The sequence below is a fragment of the Oncorhynchus kisutch genome, unplaced genomic scaffold (assembly GCF_002021735.2).
Source record: "Oncorhynchus kisutch isolate 150728-3 unplaced genomic scaffold, Okis_V2 scaffold2442, whole genome shotgun sequence".
Classification (NCBI taxonomy): Eukaryota; Metazoa; Chordata; class Actinopteri; order Salmoniformes; family Salmonidae; genus Oncorhynchus; species Oncorhynchus kisutch.
Genome location: NW_022264387.1, coordinates 681,316 through 696,478, shown reverse-complemented (window position 1 = coordinate 696,478; position 15,163 = coordinate 681,316). Strand labels below are relative to the sequence as shown.

Sequence of the window (15,163 nt, the reverse complement as noted above, 5' to 3'; positions counted from 1 at the left end):
AAGGTAGCATTGTTTAAAGTGGCTAGTCATATATTTACATCATTTCCCATCAATTCCCATTATTAAAGTGGCTGGAGTTGAGTCAGTGTCAGTGTCAGTGTGTTGGCAGCAGCCACTCAATGTTAGTAGTGGCTGTTTAACAGTCTGATGGCCTTGAGATAGAAGCTGTTTTTCAGTCTCTTGGTCCCAGCTTTGATGCACCTGTACTGACCTCGCCTTCTGGATGATAGCGGGGTGAACAGGCAGTGGCTCGGGTGGTTAATGTCCTTGATGATCTTTATGGCCTTCCTGTAACATCGGGTGGTGTAGGTGTCCTGGAGGGCAGGTATTTTGCCCCCGGTGATGCGTTGTGCAGACCTCACTACCCTCTGGAGACCCTTACGGTTGTGGGCGGAGCAGTTGCCGTACCAGGCGGTGATACAGCCCGCCAGGATGCTCTCGATTTTGCATCTGTAGAAGTTTGTGAGTGCTTTTGGTGACAAGCCGAATTTCTTCAGCCTCCTGAGGTTGAAGAGGCACTGCTGCGCCTTCTTCATGATGATGTGTTGATGAGGATGATGTGTTGAGATATGATGAGGATGATGTGTTGAGTTATGATGAGGATGATGTGTTGATGAGGATGATGTGTTGAGGTATGATGAGGATGATGTGTTGATGAGGATGATGTGTTGATGAGGATGATGTGTTGAGGTATGATGAGGATGATGTGTTGATGTATGATCAGGATGATGTGTTGATGAGGATGATGTGTTGAGATATGATGAGGATGATGTGTTGAGATATGATGAGGATGATGTGTTAAAGTATGATGAGGATGATGTGTTGATGAGGATGCTGTGTTGATGAGGATGATGAGGATGATGTGTTGATGAGGATGATGTGTTGAAGTATGATGAGGATGATGCGTTGAAGTATGAATTTCCAGTATGTGTGTGTGTGTGTGTGTGTGTGAGTCCAGTGTGTATGAGTACAGTGTTTGTCCGTGTGAGTCCAGTGTGTGTGTCAGCATGTGTGTGTGTGTGTGTGTTTCCAGTGTGTGTGTGTTTCCAGTGTGTGTGTGTGTGAGGGTCCAGTGTGTGTAGTGTGTTTGTGTAGTGTCTGTCCAGTGTGTGTGTGTGTGTCTAGTGTGTGACTGAATGTCCAGTGTGTGTGTGTGTCCAGTGTGTGTGTGTGTTTGTCTGTGTGTCCAATATGTGTGTGTCTCCAGTATGTGTTGTGTGTGTGTGTGTGTACAGTGTGTGTGTGTGTGTGTCCAGTGTGTGTGTGTGTGTCCAGTGTGTGTGTGTGTGTTGTCGTGGAGGATCGTTACAAAATATAACACTTACAAGAACTTGTGATTCAATAAAGGCTTTTAATACAAACATATCAGAAGCCTAGATGGTCTGCAGAACACACCCTTTTAATACAAACATACCAGAAGCCTAGATGGTCTGCAGAACACACCCTTTTAATACAAACATATCAGAAGCCTAGATGGTCTGCAGAACACACCCTTTTAATACAAACATATCAGAAGCCTAGATGGTCTGCAGAACACACCCTTTTAATACAAACATACCAGAAGCCTAGATGGTCTGCAGAACACACCCGTTTAATACAAACATATCAGAAGCCTAGATGGTCCGCGGTACACACCCTTTTAATACAAACATATCAGAAGCCTAGATGGTCTGCAGAACACACCCCTTTCCAGAGCTCTGGCTCTGTTTTTATACACACACAGCACATGAGTCCATCTCACATGCAAATGAAGTTACTTCCCTCAGTCCATCTGCCACCATTATCTTTCAATATGTGCTTCCTGCTTGTTCACGCCCAATAACGCCCATATCTGCTTTCAGTCAAGTTATAATGGTGACAGGACCTCTTCATGTCCCAAAAATATACATGCCCATCTTATCCTATGGGCCCCTTATGTTCAGCTTGGTGTGGTCTTTGGTATGTCTGTCCTTATTAGGACTAGTAGACTATGTGTGTAACGGTTCTCTTGTGGTGAAGGAGAGGCGGACCAAAACGCAGCGTGGTGGTTATTCATGTTTTTTAATAAAGACACTATACATGAATAAACTAACAAAAACAATAAACGTGAGAACTCAAAACAGCCCTATCTGGTGCAAACACAGAGACAGGAACAATCACCCACAAAACCCGACACCAAACAGGCTACCTAAATATGGTTCCCAATCAGAGACAATGACTAACACCTGCCTCTGATTGAGAACCATATCAGGCCAGACATAGAAATAGACAAACAAGACATCCAACATAGAATGCCCACTCAGATCACACCCTGACCAAACAAAACAGTACCCACCCCCCAAGGTGCGGACTCCAGCCGCAAAACCTGAACCTATTGGGGAGGGTCTGGGTGGGCATCTGTCCGCGGTGGCGGCTCTGGTGCTGGACGTGGCCCCCACTTCACCATAGTCTTAGTCCGCCACCTTGTCCGCTTCCGTGGCCTCCTAACCACGGCGACCCTACTAAATGACCCCACTGGACAGAGGGGCAGCTCGGGACAGAGGGGCTGCTCGGGACAGAGGGACGGAAGCTCGGGACAGAGGGGCGGAAGCTCGGGACAGAGGGGCGGAATCTCGGGACAGAGGGGCGGAAGCTCTGGACAGAGGGGCGGAAGCTCTGGACAGAGGGGCGGAAGCTCTGGACAGAGGGGCGGAAGCTCTGGCAGCTCGGGACAGAGGGGCGGAAGCTCTGGCAGCTCGGGACAGAGGGGCGGAAGCTCTGGCAGCTCGGGGCTGAAGGGCTCTGGCAGCTCGGGGCTGAAGGGCTCTGGCGCCTCTGGGCTGAGGGGCTCTGGCGCCTCTGGGCCCTCTGGGCTGGCGGGTGACTCCGGCAGCGCCGGACAGGCGGGAGACTCCGGCAGCGCCGGACAGGCGGGAGACTCTGGCAGCGCTGGACAGGCGAGGCGCACTATAGGCCTGATGCGTGGTGCTGGCACTGGTGGTACTGGGCCGAGGACACGCGCAGGAAGCCTGGTGCGGGGAGCTGCCACCGGTGGGCTGGGGTGTGGAGGTGGTACCGGATAGACCGGACCGTGCAGGCGCACTGGAGCTCTTGAGCACCGAGCCTGACCAACCTTACCCGGTTGAATGCTCCCGGTCGCCCTGCCAGTGCGGCGAGGTGGAATAGCCCGCACTGGGCTATGCAGGCGAACCGGGGACACCGCGCGCAAGGCTGGTGCCATGTAAGCCGGCCCAAGGAGACGCACTGGAGACCAGATGCGTAGAGCCGGCTTCATGGCACTTGGCTCGATGCCCACTCTAGCCCGGCCGATACGCGGAGCTGGAATGTATCGCACCGGGCTATGCAACCGCACTGGGGACACTGTGCGCGTCACAGCATAACACGGTGCCTGCCCGGTCTCTCCAGCCCCCCGGTAAGCACAGGAAGTTGGCGTAGGTCTCCTACCTGGCGTCGCCATACTCCCTGTGAGCCCCCACCCAATACATTTTTGGGGCTGACTCCCGGGCTTCCTTGCCAACCGTGTTCCCTCGTATCGCCGGCTCCTCTCTCTGGCTGCCTCTGCTCTCCTAAGTGCCTCCACCTGTTCCCATGGGAGGCGAACTCTTCCAGCCAGTATCTCCTCCCAAGTGTAACAACCCTTGCCGTCCAAAACGTCTTCCCATGTCCATTCCTCCTTTCGCTGCTCCTGCTGCCGCTGCCTGTCACCACGCCGCTTGGTCCTGTTGTGGTGGGTGATTCTGTAACGGTTCTCTTGTGGTGAAGGAGAGGCGGACCAAAACGCAGCGTGGTGGTGATTCTGTAACAGTTCTCTTGTGGTGAAGGAGAGGAGGACCAAAACGCAGCGTGGTGGTGATTCTGTAACGGTTCTCTTGTGGTGAAGGAGAGGCGGACCAAAACGCAGCGTGGTGGTGATTCTGTAACGGTTCTCTTGTGGTGAAGGAGAGGCGGACCAAAACGCAGCGTGGTGGTGATTCTGTAACGGTTCTCTTGTGGTGAAGGAGAGGCGGACCAAAACGCAGCGTGGTGGTGATTCTGTAACGGTTCTCTTGTGGTGAAGGAGAGGAGGACCAAAACGCAGCGTGGTGGTGATTCTGTAACGGTTCTCTTGTGGTGAAGGAGAGGCGGACCAAAACGCAGCGTGGTGGTGATTCTGTAACAGTTCTCTTGTGGTGAAGGAGAGGAGGACCAAAACGCAGCGTGGTGATGATTCTGTAACGGTTCTCTTGTGGTGAAGGAGAGGCGGACCAAAACACAGCGTGGTGGTGATTCTGTAACGGTTCTCTTGTGGTGAAGGAGAGGCGGACCAAAACGCAGCGTGGTGGTGATTCTGTAACGGTTCTCTTGTGGTGAAGGAGAGGCGGACCAAAACGCAGCGTGGTGGTGATTCTGTAACGGTTCTCTTGTGGTGAAGGAGAGGAGGACCAAAACGCAGCGTGGTGGTGATTCTGTAACGGTTCTCTTGTGGTGAAGGAGAGGCGGACCAAAACGCAGCGTGGTGGTGATTCTGTAACGGTTCTCTTGTGGTGAAGGAGAGGAGGACCAAAACGCAGCGTCGTGGTGATTCTGTAACGGTTCTCTTGTGGTGAAGGAGAGGCGGACCAAAACGCAGTGTGTCACGGTTCTCTTGTGGTGAAGGAGAGGCGGACCAAAACGCAGTGTGTCACGGTTCTCTTGTGGTGAAGGAGAGGTGGACCAAAACGCAGCGTGGTGGGTGATTCTGTAACGGTTCTCTTGTGGTGAAGGAGAGGCGGACCAAAACGCAGCGTGTAACGGTTCTCTTGTGGTGAAGGAGAGGAGGACCAAAACGCAGCGTGTAACGGTTCTCTTGTGGTGAAGGAGAGGCGGACCAAAACCCAGCGTGGTGGTTATTCATGTTTTTTAATAAAGACACTATACATGAATAAACTAACAAAAACAATAAACGTGAGAACTCAAAACAGCCCTATCTGGTGCAAACACAGAGACAGGAACAATCACCCACAAAACCCGACACCAAACAGGCTACCTAAATATGGTTCCCAATCAGAGACAATGACTAACACCTGCCTCTGATTGAGAACCATATCAGGCCAGACATAGAAATAGACAAACAAGACATCCAACATAGAATGCCCACTCAGATCACACCCTGACCAAACAAAACATAGAAACATACAAAGCAAACTATGGTCAGGGTGTGACAATGTGTCTCTTCTCTTCATGTCCTAAAAATATATGCCCTATGTCTATAGTCCATCCGTTGGTCATTTGGCTGACCCCCTCCTTTGTATGTCCCTCTGACATTGGTTTGTCCAGCTGTCCTATGCTCTCATGGCCTTACTCTGGCCTCCTGTCCTATACAATAGACAATACATTTTACCAGAATGGCAAATCACTCTAAGTGTATCTTTCTCTTGTGTTACAGTATTATGTTTCTCCCTATAAGTACATCTTTCTCCCACAATGCCCACCCAGACCCTCCCCTATAGGTTTAGCTTGTGCGGTCGGAGTCCACACCTTGGGGAGGGGGGGGGGCTGTCACGTTCTGACCATAGTTCTTTTGTGCTTTCCTTGTTTTAGTGTTGGTCAGGACGTGAGCTGGGTGGGCATTCTATGTTATGGTTCTCAATCAGAGGCAGGTGTTAGTTATTGTCTCTTATAGACTGTTTTGTGTTGGGTTTTGTGGGTGGTTGTTTCCTGTCTTTGTGTTTGCTGCACCAGATAGGTTTCGGTTTTGCCACATTTATTGTTTTGTAGTTTGTTCATGTTAAGTGTCTCTTATTAAAGAACCATGAACTTCAACCACGCTGTGTTTTGGTCCGCCTCTCCTTCACAGGAAGAAAGCCGTTACACCCGAACCTGAACCATTCATAATGAGGCCCTAAACATTCTGTTTATACTCTATCCCAAACCTTAACAATTCATAATGAGGCCCTAAACATTCTGTTATAACTCTATCCCAAATCTTAACCATTCATAATGAGGCCCTAAACATTCTGTTTAAACTCTATCCCAAACCTTAACCATTCATAATGAGGCCCTAAACATTCTGTTTAAACTCTATCCCAAACCTTAACCATTCATAATGAGGCCCAACACATTGTGTTAACACAGGCGTGACCAACTACAGTGGGGCAAAAAAGTATTTAGTCAGCCACCAATTGTGCAAGTTCTCCCACCTAAAAAGATGCGAGAGGCCTGTAATTTTCATCATAGGTACACTTCAACTATGACAGACAAAATGAGGAAAAAAAATCCAGAAAATCACATTTTTTATTTATTTATTTGCAAATTATGGTGGAAAATAAGTATTTGGTCAATAACAAAAGTTTACACAGCAACTCGTATCTCTCAGAGAGTCACTATTCCACTAAGACCTAATTGAAACACAAAGCAGAAAATGGAATCAGAGCTGTGTGTGTCATTCTTATTGAAAGTCCTGTTAACTCTCTCACAAAAACACACGCTTGCATGCACACACACACACACCCCTCTAGCTCAATCTAGCCATCTCTGGTCACTGTCAGTAGCTAGTTAATGAGAAGGGAACTAAAATCAATATACACACCTTGGGAGGAATACCTGATTACCTAGCCCTCGTGTCTGTCTGTCTGTCTGTCTGTCCTTTATCTTCCTCAGTGGGGAAAGAGAGAAATGAAGAAGTACATTTAAAGACGAACGTCGTCCTGAATCATTTCTGCTGACTAATCTCTCCCTCCTTCTCTCTCTCGCTCTCCTCAGCAGCTCATATCTCTCAGAGAGTCATTGATGTCACCCAGCCCATCAGGGCTCAAAGGCCCCCAATTACCAAACATAAAGCAAATTCCACACATCTACCCTGCCTCTCTCTCTCTTTCCCTCTGTTCTGACTCTCTACCCTCCCTCTCTCTCTCTTTCCCTCTGTTCTGACTCTCTACCCTCCCTCTCTCTTTCAATCTGTTCTAACTCTCTACCCTCCCTCTGTTCTGACTCTCTACACTCCCTCTCTCTTTCAATCTGTTCTGACTCTCTACCCTCCCTCTGTTCTGACTCTCTACCCTCCCTCTGTTCTGACTCTCTACCCTCCCTCTCTCTCTTTCCCTCTGTTCTGACTCTCTACCCTCCCTCTCTCTCTCTTCCCCTCTGTTCTGACTCTCTACTCTCCCTCTGTTCTGACTCTCTACCCTCCCTCTCTCTTTCCCTCTGTTCTGACTCTCTACCCTCCCTCTGTTCTGACTCTCTACCCTCCCTCTCTCTTTCCCTCTGTTCTGACTCTCTACCCTCCCTCTCTCTCTCTCTCTTTCACTCTGTTCTGACTCTCTACTCTCCCTCTCCCTTTCCCTCTGTTCTGACTCTCTACCCTCCATCTCTCTCTTTCCCTCTGTTCTGAATCTCTACTCTCCCTCTGTTCTGACTCTACTCTCCCCCTCTCTTTCCCTCTGTTCTGACTCTCTACCCTCCCTCTCTCTCCCTTTCCCTCTGTTCTGACTCTCTACCCTCCCTCTCTCTTTCCCTCTGTTCTGACTCTCTACCCTCCCTCTCTCTCTTTCCCTCTGTTCTGACTCTCTACCCTCCCTCTCTCTCTTTCCCTCTGTTCTGACTCTCTACCCTCCATCTCTCTCTTTCCCTCTGTTCTGACTCTCTCCCCTCCCTCTCTCTTTCCCTCTGTTCTGACTCTCTCCCCTTCCTCTCTCTTTCCCTCTGTTCTGACTCTCTCTCCTCCCTCTCTCTCCCCTCCCTCTCTCTCTAATAAATCTAAGTTTTTTTTAAATAAAAATGTTCACACATAAAATAAACAGTTTTTGCTTTGTAATTCTGGGTTATTGTGTGTAGATTGATGAGGGGGAAAACACATTTAATCCATTTTAGAATAAGTCTGTAAAGTGACAAAATGTGTAAAAAGTCAAGGGGTCTGAATACTTTCTGAATGCACTGTATATCAGTATATTAGACTCTCTCTCTCTCTGTATATCAGTATATTAGACTCTCTCTCTCTCTCGCTCTCTCTCTCTCTGCAGTGATGTTGTTTTCATCACTTCTGGTTTAACACTGCCATCAAGTGGTGATTGTCCAAACTGCACCACTGTTACGATAGAGAAAGTGAGAGATAGAGAGAGCAGAGAGCAGAGTGTGGGAGAGAGAGAGCAGAGTGTGGGAGAGAGAGAGCAGAGTGTGGGAGAGAGAGCAGAGTGTGGGAGAGAGAGCAGAGTGTGGGAGAGAGAGCAGAGAGAGAGAGAGCAGAGAGAGCAGACTGGGAGAGAGAGAGAGCAGAAAGTGTGGGAGAGAGAGAGAGCAGAGAGTGTGGGAGAGAGAGCAGAGAGTGTGGGAGAGAGAGCAGAGAGAGAGAGATTAGAGTGTGTGGGAGAGAGAGAGAGAGAGCAGAGAGAGCAGACTGGGAGAGAGAGAGAGCAGAAAGTGTGGGAGAGAGAGAGCAGAGAGTGTGGGAGAGAGAGCAGAGAGTGTGGGAGAGAGAGCAGAGAGAGAGAGATTAGAGTGTGTGGGAGAGAGAGAGAGAGAGCAGAGTGTGTGGGAGAGAGAGAGCAGAGTGTGGGAGAGAGAGCAGAGAGAGAGCAGAGTGTGTGGGAGAGAGAGCAGAGTGTGTGGGAGAGAGAGCAGAGAGAGCAGAGTGTGTGGGAGAGAGAGCAGAGAGAGCAGAATGTGGGAGAGAGAGAGAGCAGAGAGTGAGAGAGAGAGCAGAGAAAAGAGAGAGAGAGGGCAGAGAAAAGAGAGAGCAGAGAAAAGAGAGAGCAGAGAGAGAGCAGAGAGCAGAGAAAAGAGAGCAGAGAGAGAGAGCAGAGAGCAGGCTGAGAGAGCTGATAGAGCAGAGCGAGGAGAAGAGAGCAGAGCGTGAGAGAGAAGAGGGCAGAGAGAGCAGAGAGAGCGAGCAGAAAGAGAGCATAGAAGAGAGAGAGAGCAGAAAGAGAGCAGAGAGAGCAGAGAGAGCGAGCAGAAAGAGAGCAGAGAAGAGAGAGGGCAGAGAGAGCAGAGAGAGCGAGCAGAAAGAGAGCAGAGAGAGAGCAGAGAACAGAGAGAGCAGAGAACAGAGAGAGAGCAGAAAGAGAGCAGAGAAGAGAGAGAGAGCAGAAAGAGAGCAGAGAAGAGAGAGAGAGCAGAAAGAGAGCAGAGAAGAGAGAGCAGAGAACAGAGAGAGCAGAGAACAGGGAGAGAGCAGAGAGAGCGAGCAGAAAGAGAGCAGAGAAGAGAGAGAGCAGAAAGAGAGCAGAGAAGAGAGAGCAGTTGCTATAGTAACCCTGCATCACAACACTCTGTTGCTATAGTGACCCTGCATCACAACACTCTGTTGTACTAATTGTACAATTTGTTTAATTCTATTCCACATATTTAATTGTTTTGTATTTCATTTCATATTTGTTTCATGTTTCAACCAGTCGCAGGTTAACATCAACCTGACAGAGGAAACGTTAAATCAATAAACAAACTGTTTTCACAATTAACAGCCTTTTCTTGTTTCAAGTATGTTTTATTATGAACAGTACAATATATCCTTGTTTACTTGTACAACTATGGAGCGTATGTCCATATATAATTATACAACTATGGAGCGTATGTCCATATATAATTATACAACTATGGAGCGTATGTCCATATATAATTATATATAATTGTACAACTATGGAGCGTATGTCCATATATAATTATATATAATTGTACAACTATGGAGCGTATGTCCATATATAATTATACAACTATGGAGCGTATGTCCATATATAATTATATATAATTGTACAACTATGGAGCGTATGTCCATATATAATTATATATAATTGTATAATTAGTTTTTCAACATATGTTTGTCCAGTGTGTGTGTGTGTGTGTGTGTATGTGTGTGTCCAGTTTGTGTCTGTGAGTCCAGTGTGTGTGTGTGTGTGTGAGTCCAGTGTGTGTGTGTGTATGTGTCCAGTGTGTGTGTCTTTGCCCACTGTGTGTGTCTGTGAGTCCAGTGTGAGTGTGTGTGCGTGTGTGTGTGTATGTGTCCAGTGTGTGTGTGTGAGTCCAGTGTGTGTGTGTGAGTCCAGTGTGTGTGTGTGAGTCCAGTGTGTGTGTGTCCAGTGTGTGTGTCCAGTGTGTTTGTGTGTCCAGCAGGTGTGTGTGTGTGAGTCCAGTGTGTGTGTGTGAGTCCAGTGTGTGTGTGTCCAGTGTGTGTGTCCAGTGTGTTTGTGTGTCCAGCAGGTGTGTGTGTGTGAGTCCAGTGTGTGTGTGTGAGTCCAGTGTGTGTGTGTGAGTGTGAGTCCAGTGTGAGTGTGTGTGTGTGTGTGTGAGTGTCCAGTGTGTGTGTGTGAGTCCAGTGTGAGTGTGAGTGTGTGTGTGTGTGTGAGTCCAGTGTGTGTGTGTGTGTGTGTGTGTGTGTGTGTGTGTGTGTGTGTGTGTGTGTGTGTGTGTGTCCAGTGTGTGTGTGTGTGTGTGTGTGTGAGTCCAGTGTGTGTGTGTGTGTGTGTGTGTGTGTGTGTGTGTGTGTGTGTGTGTGTGTGTCCAGTGTGTGTGTGTGAGTCCAGTGTGTGTGTGTGAGTCCAGTGTGTGTGTGTGAGTCCAGTGTGTCCAGTGTGTGTGTGTCCAGTGTGTGTGTGTGTCCAGTGTGTGTGTGAGTCCAGTGTGTTTGTGTGTCCAGCAGGTGTGTGTGTCCAGCAGGTGTGTGTGTCCAGCAGGTGTGTGTGAGTGTGAGTCCAGTGTGAGTGTGTGTGAGTGTCCAGTGTGTGTGTGTGTGAGTGTCCAGTGTGTGTGTGAGTGTGTGTGTGTGTGTGAGTCCAGTGTGTGTGTGTGTGTGTGTGTGTGTGTGTCCAGTGTGTGAGTCCAGTGTGTGTGTGTGTGTCCAGTGTGTGTGTGTGTGTCTAGTGTGTGTGTGTGTGTCCAGTGTGTGTGTGTGTGTGTGAGTACAGTGTGTGTGTGTGTGTCCAGTGTGTGTGTGTGTGTCCAGTGTGTGTGTGTGTGTGAGTGTGTGTCCAGTGTGTGTGTCTGTGTCTAGTGTTCTGTGTCTGTGAGTCCAGTGTGTGTGTGTGTGTGTATCACTGACAGAGGGACACTGAGTCGCCTTCATACCAAACTCTAAACCCTGGATAGAGGGGCTCAGTGAATGTGGAGGTGAATGTGATCAGGTGGGTCAGTGTGTCAGAGGAGGCTCTATAGAAGGACAGAGTGCCGGCTGGCCAGTCCAGATACACTCCTACTCTGTGGGAGCTGGAGGAGGGGACGTCTATGGTAGTGGGATTATTATTGTGCCAGGCAATGTAACTGTTGTCAGAGCAGAACAGACTCCAGGACTTGTCATTGTATCCAAGACAACAGTCATTACCCCTTCCTCTCCTGCTGATTCCTTTATATGTCACTCCTATAACAGCCCTTCTCCCACTCCACTCTACCTCCCAGTAACAGCGCCCAGTCAGACCCTCTCTACACAGCACCTGTTTATAGTCCTCAAATCTCTCTGGGTGATCAGGATACGGCTGCTCCTCTCTCCTCCATGTCACCTTTCTGTTCTCCTCAGACAGAGAGAGGCGTCTGTTTACTGTGTTTGGGTCCAGTGTGAGATCACAGACATCTGATGGATGAAACCAGACACAATATTAGAAATCATCATCATTCACATTAGAATGTTAACTCACTTTTCACTAATTCATTTAATGTAGATGTTTCTAGGTATCAAAAGGAGAAGTTAAGGTAACTTGAGACTTGTTGAATGATCATATGTTATACTGTATGGTAATATAAAACACACTTATTCCCATTAATTACACACACACACACACACACACACACACACACACACACACACACACACACACACACACACACACACACACCACACACTGTCAAATCAACTCTTTGTAAACGTTGGTGTCCCTGATTTCTGCTTCTGTAGAACTACAGCTGATATTTAATATGACCAAGTCAGTAATGATGTTGGTCTTTGACTTAACTTGAATTAAGACTTATTCTTAGTCATATTCTTCACAGCAGTCAACACTCACATTTTCTAAGTCCAGGTTTCATTCTGTTCTCTCCACCATGTTCCACACTGTAGCGGTAAGCAGAAGAACAGACAGTCATTGAGGGACACACACACACACACACACACACACACACACACACACACACACACACACACACACACACACACACACACACACACACACACACACACACACACACAAATCAACTCTTTGTACACTTTGTACACTAGACACACTGTAATGATGTTGGTCTTTGACTTAACTTGAATTAAGACTTATTCTTAGTCATATTCTTCACAGCAGTCAACACTCACATTTTCTAAGTCCAGGTTTCATTCTGTTCTCTCCACCATGTTCCACACTGTAGCGGTAAGCAGAAGAACAGACAGTCATTGAGGGATACACCTGAACACACACACACACACACACACACACACACACACACACACACACACACACACACACACACACACACACACACACACACACACACACACACACACACACACACACACACACACACACGAATGGTCTGCAAATACACACAGGTCACACTGGACACACACTGGACACACACACACACACACACACACACACACACACACACACACACACACACAGGACACAGGACACACACACAGGACACACTGAACACACACACACACACACACTAGACACACACACACACACAGGACACACACACACTGGACACACACACACTGGACACGCACTGGACATACACACACACACACACACAGGACACACACACACACACTGGACACGCTGGACACACACACACACACTGGACACGCTGGACACACACACACACACACACACACACTGGACACACACAGGACACACACACACACTGGACACACACACATAGGACACACTGGACACACTGGACACACACACACACACACAGGACACACACACACACACACACACAGGACACACACAGGACACACTGGACACACACACACACACACAGGACACACACTGGATACACACACACACTGAACACACACACAGGACACACTGGACACACACAGGACACACTGGACACACACACAGGACACACACTGGACACACACTGGACACACACTGGACACACACACACACACAGGACACACACACACACACACACAGGACACACTGGACACACACACACAGGACACACTGGACACACAGGACACACTGGACACACACACACACACACACACACACAGGACACACTGGACACACACACACAATGGACACACACTCACACACACTCTGGACACACACAAACACACTGGACACAAACACACACTCACTGGAGACACACACACAATGGACACACACTCACACACACTGGAGACACACACACACACAGGAGACACACACACACACACACTGGTGACACACACACTGGTGACACACACACACACACACACACAGGAGACACACTGGTGACACACACACTGGTGACACACACACACAGGACACACACACACTGGACACACACACACACACACTGGGGACACAAACACACTGGACACAAACACACACACTGGAGACACACACACAATGGACACACACACACACACACACACACACAGGAGACACACACACACACACAGGAGACACACACACACAGACACTGGAGACACTGGAGACACACACACACACACTGGAGACACACACACACACAGGAAACACACACACAGACACTGGAGACACACACACACACACACTGGAGACACACAAACACACACTGGAGACACATACACACACACTCTGGTGACACACACACACACACACTGGTGACACACACACACTGGTGACACACACTCACACACACACACACACACACACACACACACACACACACTGGAGACACACACACACACACACTGGTGACACACACACACACTGGAGACACTAACACACACACACACACACAGGAGACACACAGGCACTGGAGACACTAACACACACACACACACACACTGGAGACACACACACACAAACACTGGAGACTTTACATATAATTCTGTCTGTGTGTGTGTGTCCTATGTTCAGTGAGTGTGTCTTGCCAGTGTGAAAGGACAATGGCCAAACACAATGGACAGATACAGGACACACACACTGGACACCCAGTCAGCATATTCATTATATAACTTTGTCCAAGTGGTGGTCAGAATGTTTGTCTTAACTAGCCTGATAAGTCAAACATGTCTGATATGAACATTGACATAAACCCTCTACATACTTGAGTTTCTCCAGTCTGCAGTGTGGATCCTCCAGTCCAGCAGAGAGCAGTCTGACTCCTGAGTCTCCTGGGTGATTGTAGCTCAGGTCCAGCTCTCTCAGGTGTGAGGGGTTTGACCTCAGAGCTGAGACCAGAGAAGCACTGCCTTCCTCTGTGACTAGACAGCCTGACAACCTGCAAAGAGTCAAATCATATTAAAATCACACTGATATTCTTTGGTGGTGAAAATAGTGGCAGTATATTTTTTCAACATATTCAGATATATCAGTGTTCTGAAACCTGCCATATCTATTCGTAAAATAGTGTATCATCATAAAAAATGACAAATGATCAAAGTATTGCCTGCAGATAGAAACATGTCTAGTACAAATATTATAGTAGACTGACCAGACCAGTTTAAAAAGCAGTATCAGTCAGAAGACAGACAGTGAGGAATCAGATTTAGATTGTATTGAGTATACAGTCCACACCATATCTATTTAGACAGTGAGGAATCAGATCTAGATTGTATTGAGTATACAGTCCACACCATATCTATTTAGACAGTGAGGTACAGTTATCACTTGTTGACCAACTACAGGAATACTGACCTCAGAGTCTCCAGTTTACAGTGGGGATTCCCCAGTCCAGCAGAGAGCAGCTTCACTCCTGAATCCTTCAGGTCATTGTTACTCAGGTCCAGCTCTCTCAGGTGTGAGGGGTTTGACTCCAGAGTTGAGACCAGAGAAGCACAGCCTTCCTCTGTGACTCCACAGCCTGACAGCCTGCAAAGAGATCATCATGATTTCACAAACACACTGTTAATTTAACACCAGTAGTGTAGAAGGACAATAGTAGTAGTAGTAGATGCATTTGGTTTATTCTCTCAAACATATAGATTCATCTTCCATTTCCTAGAATTGTGTGGTCATATTGTTTACTAATGTGAAAATCAATTAATTTATTCAATATGTTATATTGAATATGTTGAATATTTCTTCCTGATGATTAGTTCTTATATGTCATT

At 47.9% G+C, this 15,163-nt stretch overlaps 1 protein-coding gene across 1 annotated transcript in view; it reads right to left on the bottom strand.

Annotated features, from left to right (window-relative positions):
• Nucleotides 1–10,864: 10,864 nt before the first annotated feature.
• Nucleotides 10,865–15,163, bottom strand: part of LOC116370072 (NLR family CARD domain-containing protein 3-like) — a 315,247-nt gene continuing 310,948 nt past the window's right edge. Inside the window, exons 11-14 of the mRNA XM_031819669.1 lie at nt 14,748–14,921; nt 14,158–14,331; nt 12,218–12,264; nt 10,865–11,491 (exon numbers count right to left, since the gene is read on the bottom strand). Coding sequence (XP_031675529.1) covers nt 10,959–11,491; nt 12,218–12,264; nt 14,158–14,331; nt 14,748–14,921 — 928 coding nt within the window. The 3' untranslated portion in view covers nt 10,865–10,958. The remainder of the gene's footprint in view (nt 11,492–12,217; nt 12,265–14,157; nt 14,332–14,747; nt 14,922–15,163) is intronic.